We start from the raw sequence: 17055 nt of genomic DNA, 5'->3' as shown, positions 1-17055 counted from the left end.
TTGGAGTGTTGTGTGGAACAGTTTCAGTTAAGTAAAAAAGGGCTTTTTTTTGTGCAATGCCAGTGATTGGTTATAAGGATTGTGGAGGAATTCAGTGTGCACTGAGTTTAGCTTTAAATGTAAGCACTTGACCTATATTCTCTATAATGCCCAATGTTCAGGGCAATTGAAAGCTGTATGAACACGACTCCAAAAACCCAGAGCAATTCTATTTCATTTTCAGGTTAAAAAAAAAAAAAGCAAAAAACGAAAAATCCTAATACACCTAAACCTGTGTTGAATAAAAAGAAAGCCAAGGTGACAGTATAATGCACAATCCAGTTTACTCTTCCTTATTCCAATTGCATACTTCCTAGATCAATAATCTGTAGCAGCCTTTCTTAAACTTTTAAGCATGGGTGAACCCTTGGAGTTATGAACGTCTTCAGAGAACCCCTTCTAAAATTACTATATCCACAGCTCACAATATATTAGTATAGTGGTCTGTAGGAAGAATTCTTTTTACACTGCTGGCTAGTGGGAAGAATGTCACCCTTACAGATAGCCAAAAAGATCATTGGTGTCACTTATACTGACCTGGGAGGTGCAAACTGCTCATTGCTCAAGTAACCATGGTTGAGAAATACAGTGTTTTTCTTATAAATCTTAACTAGTTATATTCTGTTTTGGAATTTTCAGAAGGAATCTAGCACACTGGAGCTCAATTGAAAGACATTTATTATCAAAGCTCTTGCTGTGAATAAGTCTTTTTGTATTCGGACGTTAGACCAGGCCCAAAGAATGCCCCTGTGTTTTGCAATGACCTTAAAATGCATCAAGTTTTCTTGATGGACCTTTAATATAACCATACACAGCAACATTTTCTGTGCATGGCTCCTCTCAGGAAAGAATAAACCAGTTTTTCTTGTCTTTGTTCATAGCTGAGCTCCTGTTATCAGGGTAATTGCTCTTCTCTCCAGTTGCACAACATCATTTTTGTGAATCGGAGCACAAAACAGAGTTCCATATACCATATGAGTTTTTGGTGATTGCTGATTTTTATTTTTTTATTATTCATTGATATTCCATTGTTCTTTATTTGGCATCAGTATGCTAAGGGTTTAATGACTACTCTTAAAACTCCTTTTGATCCCTTTTTTGAGTCCAATGCCAGGCTGTACACAGGGTCCTCAGCCTTGACCCAAAATTAAGAGTACTTCCCTCCGAGAGCTAAGGTCGACATTCTGTAATTCCACGGCTAAATTACCCAAATTTGAATGGGCAGTAAGTAAGTAAGTAAGTAAGGTTTTAAGTTTTAGTTTTAAGTTAAGGTTTAAGTAAGTAAGGTTTATGACAATTGACTGACGGAGGTGGGACTTTAAACCAATGCAGTGTAGACTGCAAGACCCAAGGAGGCTTCTTGGGTAGACAGATTATTATTATTATACAGTATTTATATAGTGCCAACATATTATGTAGCGCTGTACAAAGTCCATAGTCATGTCACTAACTCTCCCTTAAAGGGGCTCACAATCTAATGTCCCTGCCATAGTCATATGTCAGATGTGAAGATGAACACAAATATTTGCATTCACCACAGGGTCCTGTACAAAAGAACAGTTACTATACAAACATTTCAGGCAGTTTTGGTTTACTATAAGCAGGTAGGTATTTAAACAGCGTCATTGTTCTTCATTGTTATAAAGCAATTAGTACTGCAATAACATGGGACTTCTAATAATGCTGACATTAAAGCAGAACACAGAATTCATAAAAAGTAAGAAATAAAAATGTTTACTTTTAGAGTTTTATGTTTTTTTCAAGAAATGGCTGCCTTCAGTACAAAACCTGATTGGCCCTCTGGCTCCTATGCATTTCCCTTCATCACAGAATTATGGCTTCAGGCCCCAAGGCATGCTGCCATTTGTAGTGTCTGCGGTTTATCTCCTTCGACCTCATACCGACCCCCTTATCCAGAACGTCAGTGCTGAGCCGGCAGTAAAGAGCAGGTGTCGTTCTTGGCAGGCCCTAATGTGCTTTATTAATCCCTGTTTTAAGCCAGAGGTTTCTGGAGACGGGAAATGTACAATTCTTGTTTTTAAATCTTGTAACAGAATCTCTTGTTAGAGGTGCACGTTGAATAACATGGTCCGGATTTATTTTGCAGCTGACGTTGGAAAAGGATGGGAAAGTGGAGAGCATCATGAAACGAACTTCATTAGTAGCCAACACCTCCAACATGCCTGTGGCTGCCAGAGAGGCCTCTATTTACACAGGTAAGACTGTATACCTGCACCTAATGGTCTGATAACTTCAGCATCAGCTCTGTGCCTCTCAGACCTCTAACCTTTATATACCATACAGGAATCACACTGTCTGAATACTTCCGAGATATGGGATACCACGTCAGTATGATGGCCGACTCCACCTCTCGATGGGCCGAGGCTCTTCGAGAAATCTCAGGGCGTATGGCTGAAATGCCTGCTGGTAAGTTCATCATAGTATTCTTATAAACTTCTCCAGCCGGTGCTATGGCCCACGGAGAAGATTAATGGTGATTACACATGACAGTAAATGTTTATAGCCCAAATATATCCAATATATATCCTGTACATTTGGCTTAACTGAGCTGGTTACAATCACTTCCTAGCAGTGCACATTTTCAGCCATTACTGCCAAAAAAGACTTTCTTTTACAAGGTTGAACCTGTTTGTCTGCAGGAACCTTTGTCCTTAAGGTAAATTTTACCTTTGCAGTAAGGTCATTTTATGGACCATTTATATATTGATGCTAAATAATTATGTTCCCTGTAAATGCCTCTTCTCAAAGTATCAATTAAGTTGAGCTAAGCTATCTTTATCACAGAGCTCCTCAATGCCCCTTATCAGTTTAGCTTCTCTTCTCTGCACTTTTCTCTAGTTCTATAACATTGTTTTTTGTTGACTGGAGGCCAAAAGAAATGTGTTTATCCCACATGAGTTCTGACTGAAAATCTGCAACAGAACCAAAGGTGGTCTGACCAGGTGACATTTCTTTTCTGTCCACAGATAGAGGTTATCCTGCCTACCTGGGAGCCCGACTGGCCTCCTTCTACGAGCGTGCCGGCCGTGTGAAATGTTTGGGAAACCCTGAGAGGGAGGGCAGGGTCAGCATTGTCGGAGCGTGAGTGCTTTTTTGGTACTACTTTTGTCATTAGTTCCTAGCAGTTAGAATCGTGAGCATTGTCTTCTCTTGGTACTGTATGCACAGTCTCTAAAAGTATCCATTCCTCAGCCACCCCTGTAGCATCTTCTGATTTTCTGACCTTGGCCATGGTATTATTGATGGATTATCAAACAAATGGCTGTAAAAGGTACTTGCAGTTGCACACACAGCACTGATTTGTATGTTGATCATTATTCAAAACAGAAAAATATAAAAAGACTATCATTAAAGTGCTGACATTTGTTACCAACCTCAGGCACTGCTCTTGTCCACCCTGCACACAAGCAGGTTAATTAAGCCTGCCAAGGATTACATGTAGAGCCAAAGAAAGAGATGGAGGGGATAATATTCTTACCGTTCTTGCATTGCTTCCATATAATTGGCCTTTGAACACAGAAACACAATTAAAACTACTTGAAAAGATGGTAAGACGTTAAAGCTTACATGCTGCGGTACCTCTTTAGAATTTCTACTACAACCTGGTGTTTCAGCAATAACTTTATCACTCAGCTCATCTCTTTGATCTGTAGTTTAATGAAACAAAGTAAATACAAAAATAACAATATTACATTGTATATCTCTATCTGACTCATAAGGAAAAAACAGAGTAGAAAAAGCTTGTTTTATTTCATGGCAAACTCAGATGTATTAAATCAAAGACAATTCACATAATTGTGTGTAACCTAAATCAAGCACTCCCATTTAAAACTTCATGGAAGATATGACCTTCTAAAACTTGTATCTATACAGAGGATCCCTAAATTTAAAAACTGAAAAAAAAAACACGTAGGTACAACATCTCACATTTCTGACACGTTTTGCCTTCAGGCCTCCTCGGAATTTGTGAAGAGCAATACATATTGTAGTTAATTGACATGCTTTCTAAAAGGGATACCTTATTGGAGAGTATATGTGCATTTGGTTCCACATTTCTGGAGAAGGGCAGTGTAGGAAGTGCCAACGGTCCTAGGGCGCCGTGGAATAGTGTAAGTGACTCACTTTGGTCTCTGTTTGGACAAGACATTTTAGGTGCCCCGTGTACTTCAAAAACAATTTCTGCCCCTCTGTAGCTTGCCCAGTGTCCATCCATTTAGCAATGCTGAAATGGACCCACCACTCTTCAGGGCCTGTATAGACACAGCTGCTGTCTCCAGGTCTGTCCATCAGACGTAGAAAGAGTTAAACATCCATGTAAAAGCAGCTGTGTAGTCATTGCAGCAATAAGTGCCAGGTCACACATCATGCATTTGGGGTTCTGCCAGTGGCCTTCCCTGCTGCCAAGAGAGTCTTGGCGAGCCTATGAGGGGGGCTTCAGCAGTTAGCGGAGGTGTGAGATCCCCACCCCGAGCTGACACAATGATTGCACTAGTGAACCTTGTGGGAGCATTTTATCGACATGTTGGACAGAGCGGGGGCTGAGGAACTGCAGCCAGGAATGATGGAGAGTTTATAGGAAACCTCCAGCTCCATTACAAACCATCATATTTCACATATAATTGCTATTTTATGCTGTTAATTACATTAAAGGGACATTTTAATTCTGCAACCAACTATGCGTTTCCACAACTGGCTGAAAACAAAAGTCATATTAATCTTTTTTTGTGAAAGTGTAACCCCAACACTCAGCTCAATGAAACCCTTGTTCCTATACAGTGTCCTGATGAAGGCCAACTAGCATGGAACAGCTGTATGCAGTTTGCAGCAAATAATTCTAGAACTGTGTTGTTAACCAATAATCCTGGATTGACATTTGGCCCAAGGGTGGAAATAAATAAATTGCAGGGGCTCCTAAATTTTTTGTGGATTTGTGATTGCTTTAAAGTAAACCCTTAATAAAGAAATGTCAGAATGTTTAGGAAGGTGTAATTAAGGGGGTCATTGGAAATTTTGTTTTCTTTAGTAATTCATCAATAAACATGTTTTATTCCAGATGTATTCCCCCCTTTTGTGCATGTTGCTGGAGCTCTAGTCATCTTTGCTTTTCCCAGACTAGCTGTCGTTCTTTTAATAGACAGTCCATGCTGCAGGAACTAGGATAGTAGGTACATGCAGAAAAGCATCAATTTGCTCCTGGTTAGAGTGATCGTTGTCACTACTGGCATTTGATGGCTCTCATTGGCCGGAACCCCAGGTACAACCACAGCTAATGCTGGCACTAGCCTTCAATAGTCTCAATAAAGGCAGTATTTATACAGTATTTATATAGTGCCGACAAATTACGCAGCGCTGTACAAAGTCCAAAGTCATGTCACTTAACTGTCCCCCAAAGGAGAGGCTCATATTCTAATGTCCCTACCATAGTTATATGTCTTTAATACAGTCGTAAGGTCAATTTGGGGGAAGCCACATAACCTAACTGCATGTTTTTGGAATGTGGGAGGTAACTGGAGTACCCGGAGGAAACCCACGCAAATATAGGGAGAACCAGCAAACTCCATGCAGATAGTGTCCTGGCCAAGATACGAACCTCGGACCCAGTGCTGTTAAGGCCAGAGTGTTAACCACTGAGCCACCGTGCAAATGTAAGAATAACCTAGGTTAAAAAGGCTGCAGGATAGTTTTAGTGGTTACATCTACTTTAACATTTAATTACACATTAACGTGCAGCTATTATATGTTACATTATTGTTTTTCGCAAAGGTGAGGTTGTCCTCCAATATAATGGTTCTTAGGCTCTTGTTGGGAATATGTAGTCATTATTTCTGTGTCTCCCCTTTAGTGTGTCACCCCCTGGTGGAGATTTCTCAGATCCCGTCACATCTGCAACATTGGGTATCGTTCAGGTAATGTGGAATGTCTCCCCTTTAGTGTGTCACCCCCTGGTGGAGATTTCTCAGATCCCGTCACATCTGCAACATTGGGTATCGTTCAGGTAATGTGGAATACAATCTACGGTTAACTTTCTTTTTTTATCATCTACTCTATTTTAATAAGGGTTATGTTATAAAGTAAATAGTGGCTGATGTATCGCCTCCACAATTTACATTTCTCTATTCTGGGGTTTTAATTGTACTGATCTTATTGGACTTTGTTTTTTCCATGGGGTTACTTTATTATTAATATTATTAATAATATTATTAATATTATTATTATTAATAATAATAATATTAATAATAAACGGGATTTATATAGTGCCAACATATTAAACAGCCCTGTACGTTAAAAGGAGTTGTAAATGACAGACAGATACAGACAGTGACACAGTACAGACAGACAGTGAGAGGAGAGGACCCTTCCCAGAAGAGCTTACAATCTAGGTGCTTTTTTTTGTTTTGCAAAGAAAAGAGAACTACAGGGACAGGGTGGGTCATACAAATTAATACATGAATGAGAAATGCTTCTGTAATATTGAAGGAACAAGACAGGACGTTAGGATTGCATAGAACTGACCTCCATTACCATCTGTTGTATCTTTTAGGTGTTCTGGGGGTTGGATAAGAAGCTGGCCCAGAGGAAGCACTTTCCCTCAGTAAACTGGCTGATCAGCTACAGTAAGTACACAAGAGCCCTGGACGAATACTACGACAAGCACTTCCAAGAGTTCGTTCCTCTCAGGACCAAAGCCAAGGACATCCTGCAGGAAGAAGAAGACCTGGCTGAGATTGTACAGCTAGTAGGAAAGGTAAGGCTACAAAACTTAAAACCTGAGCTCTGCTGTCCAGTCATGAGTAGTCATTTGCTGGGACACTTTTTGGTGAGGCACCTAATGCAAATAAAAGTTTTTTTCTAGTACTACTGACATACCCTCGACTCTCAATTGGGGTGCCTTTGGTAGAGAAGAGCTACTATAATGGGGCTGGCCTGAGGAGAACCCCATCCTCAGATCAAATATTAGGCAGCCATCTAGGAAATCGAAGGATGGCAACAGATAAATGTGTAATTTTAAATTACAAACTATTAGGTGCTTATTTAAAGTTCTATAGCTAGGTAAAAAAAAATCTGGCTTTGGTTTTGCCAGTATCTGTTTCTTTTCCACCTTCTGCCTCTTCCTATTGGCAGTGAGGAAGTCCATCATTCTAATAAGATAAACCAGTGGGAATGAAAGAGATAGTAGGGAGCGCACAAGTTTTACCTACTACTAAGTTTCAAAACTTTGCTCCTCACCATGGCCCGGCATTTGGGGGTAGTGAAGGGGGGCAGACCTTGGGGGCTTTTTCAGATATGTCCTTTCAACGCATTTTACACCTTTAGCTTGTCCTGGTACATAATAAATAGTTCTTTTTTTGCATTACCCCCTGACAATATTTACATGATAAAATACAGTAGTTTGTGCTTTTTTATAATTTAAAGCCCAACTTGCAGTAAATATTTTTTCATTTAAAAAAAAGTACCCTGCAGTACTTTGATCACAAAATGTCCCCAGTCTAGGGACTAGGGGCCTATTTATAAAGAATTGTCTGACAATGACAAACTTTACAAGGGTAGTCAGATTTTCTTCAGTTACTAACAGTGCTTCGATTTCTGTAATTTGTTTACACAGCGAGGAAATAAGAAATTTCATTCACTTGAATGAAGTAATTGACCACTATATTTTAAACCAGCATACATTGCCCATTCACCTCCATTGTGACTACAAGAGATCAGGACCTTTAAAAAAAAAAAAAACTCTAAATAAGGAACACTATTCCTTATGGAATTTGCCACTATCAAAGCTAAGAGGAAGGCAGGGGGAGAGCTTTGATGACAAGAAGTGGGGTAGTTGGGAGCCCATGCCTGTGATATTGGAGTCTTCCCCATCACTAGCAGAACACTCACCCCATTGGCACCAGATGCTTCACCTCCTGTCTCTCTACAAGCTCCTTGGGGTAAACGAGGTTACATTACTATTGTTAATATCTGTCAGCATAGTTTGGAAGGGCAGTGGTCAGATGTATGCATTCAGACTTCTTGGGTAGGGGGTACTATTTAGTATTTTGGTATTTAAATAAAAATCTTTAAACTTTAATCTGAGTTGTTTCACATTACAGGCCTCCCTGGCAGAAACAGACAAAATCACTCTGGAAGTGGCCAAACTGATCAAGGATGATTTCCTTCAGCAGAATGGATACACTCCATATGACAGGTGAGAAAGAACCCTGCAATCTGCAAAGGCGCTTTAGTTACGTTACATGTAACATTCCCCGGCAGCAAAGTTCTTCTTTTTAGAGTGAGCCATGTCTGTAAAGAACTGACTAAAGATGTTTTCGTTTATGATGGAGGTGGTTTGAACATGGTTGGCACACCCGCCTTTTAGTCCTAGAATCCCAGGTTCAAATCCTAATCATAACAATAGTTACATGCATGAAATTTGTACATTTGTTCTGTGTTTGTATGTAGGTTTCCTTTAAAACATATAGACTGTATGGGAGAAATGCTGTCATCTTTCATCACTTGGGGTCCCAGGTTCAAATCCCGAGAGGGATCCCTGATTGCAATGGGGAATCAGGTGATCTGCACTCCCAGAAATATTAGCAGGCTACTAAATCTGCCTTGCTGCAGCAATAAATCTAAATACAATGAATTTTGAATTATACCGTCATTTTTTTTTATTATTGTCATCAAATATATGATTTCATTTGGATGAGATTCTCAGAAATTTCTGTGTGTGCTGTGTGGCCTCCAACCTCTTCTTCCTTCTTTTTCCAGGTTCTGCCCCTTCTACAAGACGGTGGGAATGCTGAACAACATGATTGCATTCTACGACATGGCCCGCCGCGCTGTAGAGACCACTGCACAGAGTGACAACAAGATCACATGGTCTATAATTAGGGAGCAAATGGGGGAGATCCTCTACAGACTTTCCTCCATGAAATTCAAGGTCAGCATAAAACTCTGATTTATGTATTGTCATTTAAATTGTATTCCGGCAAAAAATTAAGAAAGGAATTAGGGCCTCTGACTTCCAAGATTTCCAATCACTTAATTTTTAATTGGGTCTAAAAAGAATAATTAATCCCAAAAATAGAGGGTAACTTCTCACAGCTGTCGCCACAACACGTCTTCTAATTGGGAGGTTCCTTTTTTTTCTGTTTTGGGGATAACTCAGAAATGTGTTTTTCTTCACTTTCTGTGCTGGTGACAGTGATTAATAAAGATATAATTTTACACCATTTTACACCACACAACAATTAAAGATTGCCACATCCCAAAATCGAGAATGCAAGAACAGTTTTTGGCCAACAAGTGATTTTTGGCATTTAATAAAGAATACCTAAAACGTTCCTGGATAACAGAGGAACAAACAGAAGTAAAAGCCTAAGAGAGTTTCTGCCCCTTTCCTTTATCCATAACTAAAAGTGCACCTAAAAGCAAGATTGTTTCCTGACCCAACCTAACCAACATCCTTGTACATCTGGATCTGATGTCTGTGGTTGCTTCTGTTTACATCCAAAGGTGCCCATGTTCACTGTCAAGGCCTCACCTGCACGTTACAGCTCCATAAACTTCTATGGGAATCATCACTGATCATCTCCTTGGGACCCAAACCAATAGAAGTGTACTGGGCTGTTTAATAGATAGTAATGTGCAGATGTGACCAGAGGGTAAGCATGGGTTAGGTTAGGTCACTAGCAGGTGATTAGCAAGATAACTGCACTTTGTTTTAAAGTAGCATGTATCCATTCATAACCTTTGCATATTTCATTTCTGGATATCTATTGCTAATAAATAAAACATTACTGGACTTACTGTAAATGTTTCTGCACCCATTCCAGTGAAGGAATTATATCCCTTGTGGCCAATCTAATGTAAACCAGTTACCATAGTGTTATGGCTGTGGTACTACTCTGCGTGACAGTTACCTGGTTCTGTTCCGCAGTCTGCAAATTATTATTTCCTAGCCCAAGAACCCAAATTATGTTCAGCTGAAAGTACTGATCACACATAAATGATTGTGAACCACTCTAATCAGATCCCAATCTTGTGGCCACCATGACAGCCAACCATTGTGAATATGTGGGTTTGTTTATAAGCAAACCCACTGCCTCAACACTGTTACTTTCCGTTAAAGCATTTTCCATGAATTGGGACTTGGCAATCAGGAGATCTTTCTTTACAGTGCACTTTGTGTACCGGGACACCTAACACACGTTAAAGGAGCCACCTGTCACATAATCTCTCCATAAGTAGAGCAGCCATAAAACTACAGTGAACCCTTCCCTACAAAGCCCAGTGCTTTCTCACCATCTATACTGATACTGCATTTTTACTTGAAGCTTTTCTTTTGATCTTCTAGGACCCAGTGAAAGATGGAGAAGCCAAGATAAAGGCAGATTATGCTCAGTTACTGGAAGATATGCAGAACTCCTTCCGCAGCCTGGAAGATTAGGAGCCATCCCTCCTCCATCACTTGTGACCACCATCTCATCATCCCAGACCTCCACTTACTGCATCAAGACCAGAGCTCCTTTCTATCCACTACAGAGCTCCATCAACTCTTTCTACGTTGTGTAGTCTTCATACAACGATAGTTCCATTCCAGTGTTTGGCGCCTGTGTGTAGCTATAATCTGCTCAGTGTGGTGAATGTACGTAGGGAAAGTCTGACCTTCAAAGCGGATGGAGTGTAGGTGGGAGAGAGGTACTGCCGTCCTCCCTGAACCAAATCAGCTATTTTTACCAATCTAGTCAGCTAAATCTGTTTTTTATTTCTCAATATTCAGGCGACCAAAGGTTACTTTGAATCTATCATGAAGGGCTTTGGCTTTAACTGATACATTTACATCTGTAGACCTCACTGCTCACATTCCAAGCTTGTTACTTTGTTTATTTTGCATTTCTTTCTTTTTTTTCGTCTCTTACAAATTGGGTGCAGGCAACACTCTAGCTTTGGCTGAGCTACCAATCCATGAATGCAAAGACTGCATTGTTCTCCCAGCTCCTTTTAACTGGGCGCACCACCTGGCACTTTTCAGTAACCACCCGTCTGTTTTTGGGTGGTTACTAAAGAGTTGGGTCACAATACAGAAGCTGCCACCTACCTTCAATTTCTTCCCACCTGGCTTAAAAAATTTTCTGGGTTGAACACTGGACTAGCTGGATGTACTGGGATGTGGGGTAGTTCCACCACAGCTCGAGTGTTTGATTATGCCTACCTCATTGCATGTCTCTGTGATCTGAGCCTTTGTATTTCCACTCTTTACCATATGTATACACCATGTGACTTCTTTGAGGTTTTCTCTGAGGTTGAAAAAGACCCGGGAGTGATATTCTAGCTACAACCTATGAAGAAAACATCTGCTGCACTTGTAATGTGCATTTCCTTTGTGTTTGGTGCTACCTACAGCCCACTTTTACCTTTTTCTGTGCGTGTCCTGTCTCCCTCCCTACTTGTCATTTACTGTCTCCCTCCCTACTTGTCATTTACTAAGACGACTGCTTTTTTTTCAGTAGACTTGTGGGTATCACAGGCAGCTGTGCATTTGTGTCACATAGAAAGTGAGCCAGATTCACGCTTTTGACTACAGAAACAGAAGCCAAAAGCAGTCTTCTTCATATAAGATATGTATGACCGCTTTCTGGCCTTGTGTCTTCAGAGTGCCATACAGTTAGAACGGCCTTATGAAGGTAATAGGATTATGGGTTGCTAATACTGTAGTAAGGGCTTTGCAGATTTGTGGGTCCTCTTGCCATGGAATGCCAACCTGTGTGCAAGCTGGAGGAAGTGCTGGCCCCATGTAGCTCAGTAATGAGCTAAACCTTAACGGGAGCAGAACTGTCATCTCAACACTTTGGTAGGGTTCTTGTAACGTGTGTCGATTGTGATTGTGCACTGGAATAATAAAAGTTTCACTCCATGCACTCAGCTTTCACAAAACCTTTTAGGTTCTTTCTCTCTGCTTTCAGTTAGCTGCAGAGACTCCATTTGAAGCCTAAGCCCTGCCATGACAGTCACTTGTTGGCCAATGAGAACACTTGCCTCGGATGTGCCGTGCTTCAGATCCTTGTTCATAGCAACCCGAATGTAGTTTCAGATAGGACACTGAATAGGGTTTTTCAGCACAAGCAAGGAAACAGTTCATACCTTATGTCTCTGCCCCAGGACATACTTTAAGTTTCAAATAAGAGTGGAAATCCAATGAATTTCCAATTTTTGAGGGGCATTTACAAGGTACCATTAAATACCCTCAGAAATTTGATGTTCACATTTTTAGAGGACCTCTTCCTCTGTCATCTGTAGCATAGGCCTTATGCTATGAATTATTCTACAAACCTACAGAAGGGAATCATTTGCAGATTGTGCAGAGCATAACATCTGAGTTTTTATCTTACCTTTATCTGCCAGCCATTGTTCTATCTTTTGCCTTTTCTTTTTCTTTTTACAGAACTAGACGGAACACAAATCATGTATTAGGCCATATAAAAGTCACATGACTAAACCTGCATTTTGTTTTGGATGTTTTGCTTTTCTGGAAAAACTAAAAATCAGATTTTGTCCTCCTATAACCCAGTGACATCCTTTGCTGTATGTAGTCTTCAGAGCACGTTGGTGAGTGTTCTGGTCACCCCCAGATAGCTGCTCACCTTGCACAGTAATTCCGCACAACGCATGAGACAAAGTAAGTACACCCAAGGAAAAGTTGAGAGTGGGGGCCTCTGGATCCAGATTTGGATTTGAATAGAAGCCCTATACTTTGGAGTATGAGGACCTCAGAATGAGTCTAAGGAGCGCTTGAGTAAATACAGGGACGGTATAGGTAAAACAAAAAATGATTGTCAGGATGTTTAGGAGTTGGAGTATTTAATTATGGAAGTTCAGAGGTAATAAACTAATGGGGCCCACAGAACCCCCCTTTATCCAGGCTTCAGGCACTTATATCTAATATGGGGGACATATGGGTACATCCAGTGTTTATTCACCCTCCTTTCACTCATACCAGTCCACCCATTCTTCGTACCAGTCTTGATGAATAAATAACCTTCGACGGGTGTTGGTTTATTTCATTTAAGCATTTATCTCTAATAGTTTTGGACTTTGGTGTTCCTCTGATTTTTTCCTATACCTAATTGTATGCACCAAAAATAAAGACTAGTGACTAATAAGACATAATCCGTTACCAGGTTGTTAAAAATAAAATAAAAGCACTTTTATTTCAGGAAACAACGAGCAGTGATGTCCTACAACCAATAGCAGCCAATCAGATAGGTTTTTAGCATCTTTGATATTTAAAATCTAGTCTCTGATTGGCTGATATGTTAACGTCCGAACCGTGCGGCTTCTCTTCCAGATCTCTGTCCCATCTAAACTCCTTTACTTGATGGTGTTTGAGTAAATGCGTAACAATTCACTGTAGGAACCCTTTTTCCCTGTGTAGATCCATTTGTCATTGTTTTGTGTGTCGTAGAAACTTCAACCTTAAAGTCAGATATTCCTTAAAAAAAATAATATATGCTTTGGGAGCTTATTGATCCTTGATGCAGATGTATAAAGAAAACCCGTGTATTTATTGTATTGTTGTCAGGCCTCCTGTAGGGGGCGTCGGATGATGCAGCTTCTGGATCATTTTTCTTTGTTTTTGGTGTTTTTTGTTGTTAGTGTTGAGCTTTTTTGTTCGCTGTATCATTCTTTTTTTTTTTTTTTTCTTTTGAGCTGTAAAAGTTATGAAAGAAAAGATTTAGAGATTTAAGAAAAAGAAAGAAAGAAAAGCACTCTGATTTTATGACTTGAAATTTGTGTAAAGTTGTTAAAATTCTTGAAAATAAAATATAAATTTAAATGTATTCCTTATGCTTAAAATGTGTTAACGTTTTTATATGGCCTTGCACAACTTGCTGTATTATATGCCCATTTCTGGTCTATCCCGAAACCCCTATAACACTCAATGGGCAAATGGTAGTGGTCGCCTGACATGGCCTGTTGATCCGATACCTAATGAATGAGCTCTGTTCTCCATCATACAAAGTCATTGCAGGCATTTGTGCTCTTCCAGTCTTGTGCTCACAGTTTGGTGAGGACCCTTTACTGTTCCCTTGTGACTGTGCCCCGGGGTACAAAGCCAGCTCCATGGTGTGATGAGATTGGTAAGAAGGAACTTGAGTGTCCTGCGCTGAGCCCTGACCTTATCCCTAATGAACACCTTGAAGATGCAATGTTCTCTCCGGCCCTTTTTAGCTGGGCGCACCACCCAGCACTTTTCAGTAACCACCTGGCTGTTTGTAAAGAGTTGGGTCACAATACTGAGGCCACCACCCACCCACCCAGTTTACAAACATTTCTTGGGAGACTACTGTAATGAATTGGAATGGGGGAGTCAGGTCTTCTCATCCAACACCAGTACCTAATCTCACCAATGGGCCACACCAATTCCCACATACCCCCCAATATCTAGCGGAAGCCTTTCCAGAAGACTGGAGAGTGTTCAATAAAAGGTGTCAGCATATTATTCCATTGCATTACATACTCCAGTCACCAACTGTCCCTCAAAGGAAGTCATTACCCCATTCATAGTGAATTCTGGATGTAGCCAATTGAACTACCTGCATATTTTTGGATCATGAATTATTTCAGTTCCTGCATTCTGTGCACATGCATCTGGCGCCACCTACAGCACAAGAGTATTATGCTAACACTGCACCTGCAAACCCAAGAAAAAGCTTTCCATAAACCGTAAACCCCTGTGTGTTATTTATATTTATTACAAGCCTTATCACTGCTCTCCCCCGTCACTTACTGCAAAAAAATGTTTTTGGTCTGCAGAGACGATGCACCAGCTGCCATTCCATTTGTGTAAAATGTCACAGATTTTGGAGCTTTGACCTGAAACCTTCAGGGATACATAATGTGGAAAAAATAAAAAAGAAGTAGTTCAAGATCTAATTAGGGTTAACAAGGTGATACATATCTATTAATGGTGATTAAATAATACAATGTCAAGTTGACATTCTCAATTATTCCACTAGGTGGTGCTAATGCTGACGTGTTAACTTCTACAGCGAATATTGCTTATACTTGTTTTACTTTTTTAATAAACATAATTTATATAGCACCAACATATTATGCAGTGATGTACATTAAATTGGGGTTGCAAATGACAGATACAGACAGTGACACAGGAGAAGGAGAGGACCCTGCCCCAAAGAGCTTACAATCTTGGAGGTGGGAAAAGTAAGTATCACACAATAGGAGGGAAGGTTCTTGTATGCATTCATGTATTAATAGAAAAGGCTCCATAAATTATTTCCCAGTCAACTCATCTGAAATTTGTTGTGTTCATATCTCTACACATCCTTGTTTCAGTGCCAATGACGCATTCTGCCACCTGGAGGCCAATTGTCAAAGTGCGCAGGGGTCACTATAGGAAATGCTATATGGATAAATTAATATTATGAACAAATTTAGAGTGAATTGACAGGGAATAATTAATAAATACCCCTCAGTGTAATGTGGACCTTTTAGTAACATCTCATTTAGGTGGATTTTGTTGACCACCTTGACTGAAAACAGGGCTATATTTATATATATATATATATATATATTCTTTGTGTGTTTGTGCAAGTGACATGACAACGGAATCATTTTTAAATGGAGTCCAATGTGCTAGTTTTTTAGTCTAATTGGGTTTGATGGCTAGTATCAGCTGCATTCATTGTTAATGTGTTAACTTTAGCACCATCACCACCTATTGGATAAATTTGGTATTACATTCACATTTCAAATCCCATATTCCTGACTTAATGTATTCGTTAGTAGGAAAAACATTACTTTTTTTATGTGCGTTTTCACTTGGGACATGTTCCTATTAACACATGTTTCCCCCTCCCCAGCAATTTCTTTGACATTTTCATGTTTAGAGGCTTTGCAATTAACTTAAGCTTGGTGGCTATAGATTTCAAATGTAATTTGTTGAATTTTTGTAATAGTCTGACACATTTCTGAGTCATATCTATGCAACCAAAAATGAATCCCTAATTGCAAAAGTGTCTAAATTGGAACATTTTTCATTTAACCAATCACTTTTATGGTTCGGGTCCTTACATCACGATCACATACGTCATCCCATTCTGTCTACAAAATACACAGGTTATATATTATCCTGGCACCACACTCCTCCTATAGATACAAAACACTGTGTCATGACCCTAGGACAGGAAGTATGTTTCTGGCAGGATCACCTAAAAGGAAAAAATAGCCAAAACAAAGAAAACTAATGCAGCTGTGCCATTTGACCTTTTTGTTTTTAAATTTTGATATTTCATTCAATGCCAATGCTGCTTCTGTTCACCCAGGAGGACTAAGAAAAAGTAATTTGGCCATGGCAAGACGGAATTTCTCATATTGTGAGTATCCTTTCCTGAAACCCTAAATATAAACCTCCTTCTGCTGAAATCCATCTTTCTTCCCTGGAAATACAATCCACATTGAAGGCTCTTTATGGCCTCAAATGCTGTTTTATGTGCTGACCCCGGAGCTGATCTTGCAGCGCTGTAAACCGCTTGGCTCCGAAATCCAGCTACAGAAATATTTTGGCATCCAAAGTGGAGAGGGGAAGTTGTAAAAATATAGATTTGTGAAAGGTGCTGATTGCTGCATGGTGTGTAAAGGAAAGAAGCGTCCCCGGTTTGAACCCAGAGGCTCTTTGGATTGGATAGAAATTGGTGGTGGGTCAGAGCCATCACTCAGCCAACTCAGGCCTAGGGGTATAGACCCCACTTATCATCAAGCAGCATGATTTATAATTGGGGGGTCAGCAGAGAAAAATGGCCACCAATTACTTTTACTGCACTCTGCTGGTGTTGGAAATTAAATTCTTTTTTTCTTTATGGAACATTTAACATTTTTTTATTGGTGTATCGTTTCAGTTCCTATTAAAAACAATGACTGGTAGGGCCATCTCTCCATGCCAGCTTTGTCTCTTTAGCATCCCCAGAATTAGCAGAATGTTATTTGTTGCAAATA

The 17055-nt window shown here is 40.0% G+C and overlaps 1 protein-coding gene across 1 annotated transcript in view; it reads left to right on the top strand.

Annotated features, from left to right (window-relative positions):
- ATP6V1A (ATPase H+ transporting V1 subunit A) overlaps nucleotides 1-13880 on the top strand; it is a gene marked incomplete in the record, with an annotated part of 44186 nt that extends 30306 nt beyond the window's left edge. The window contains 8 exon segments of the mRNA XM_072398433.1: nucleotides 2147-2255; nucleotides 2344-2466; nucleotides 3027-3141; nucleotides 5903-5966; nucleotides 6602-6805; nucleotides 8151-8245; nucleotides 8809-8980; nucleotides 10397-13880. Coding sequence (XP_072254534.1) covers nucleotides 2147-2255; nucleotides 2344-2466; nucleotides 3027-3141; nucleotides 5903-5966; nucleotides 6602-6805; nucleotides 8151-8245; nucleotides 8809-8980; nucleotides 10397-10489 — 975 coding nt within the window.
- Between the last annotated feature and the right edge of the window lie 3175 nt (nucleotides 13881-17055).

Source organism: Pyxicephalus adspersus, chromosome 1, assembly GCF_032062135.1.
Source record: "Pyxicephalus adspersus chromosome 1, UCB_Pads_2.0, whole genome shotgun sequence".
Taxonomy (NCBI): Eukaryota; Metazoa; Chordata; class Amphibia; order Anura; family Pyxicephalidae; genus Pyxicephalus; species Pyxicephalus adspersus.
The sequence above is the reverse complement of the archived record's forward strand: the minus strand, read 5'-3'. Positions and strand labels throughout refer to the sequence as shown.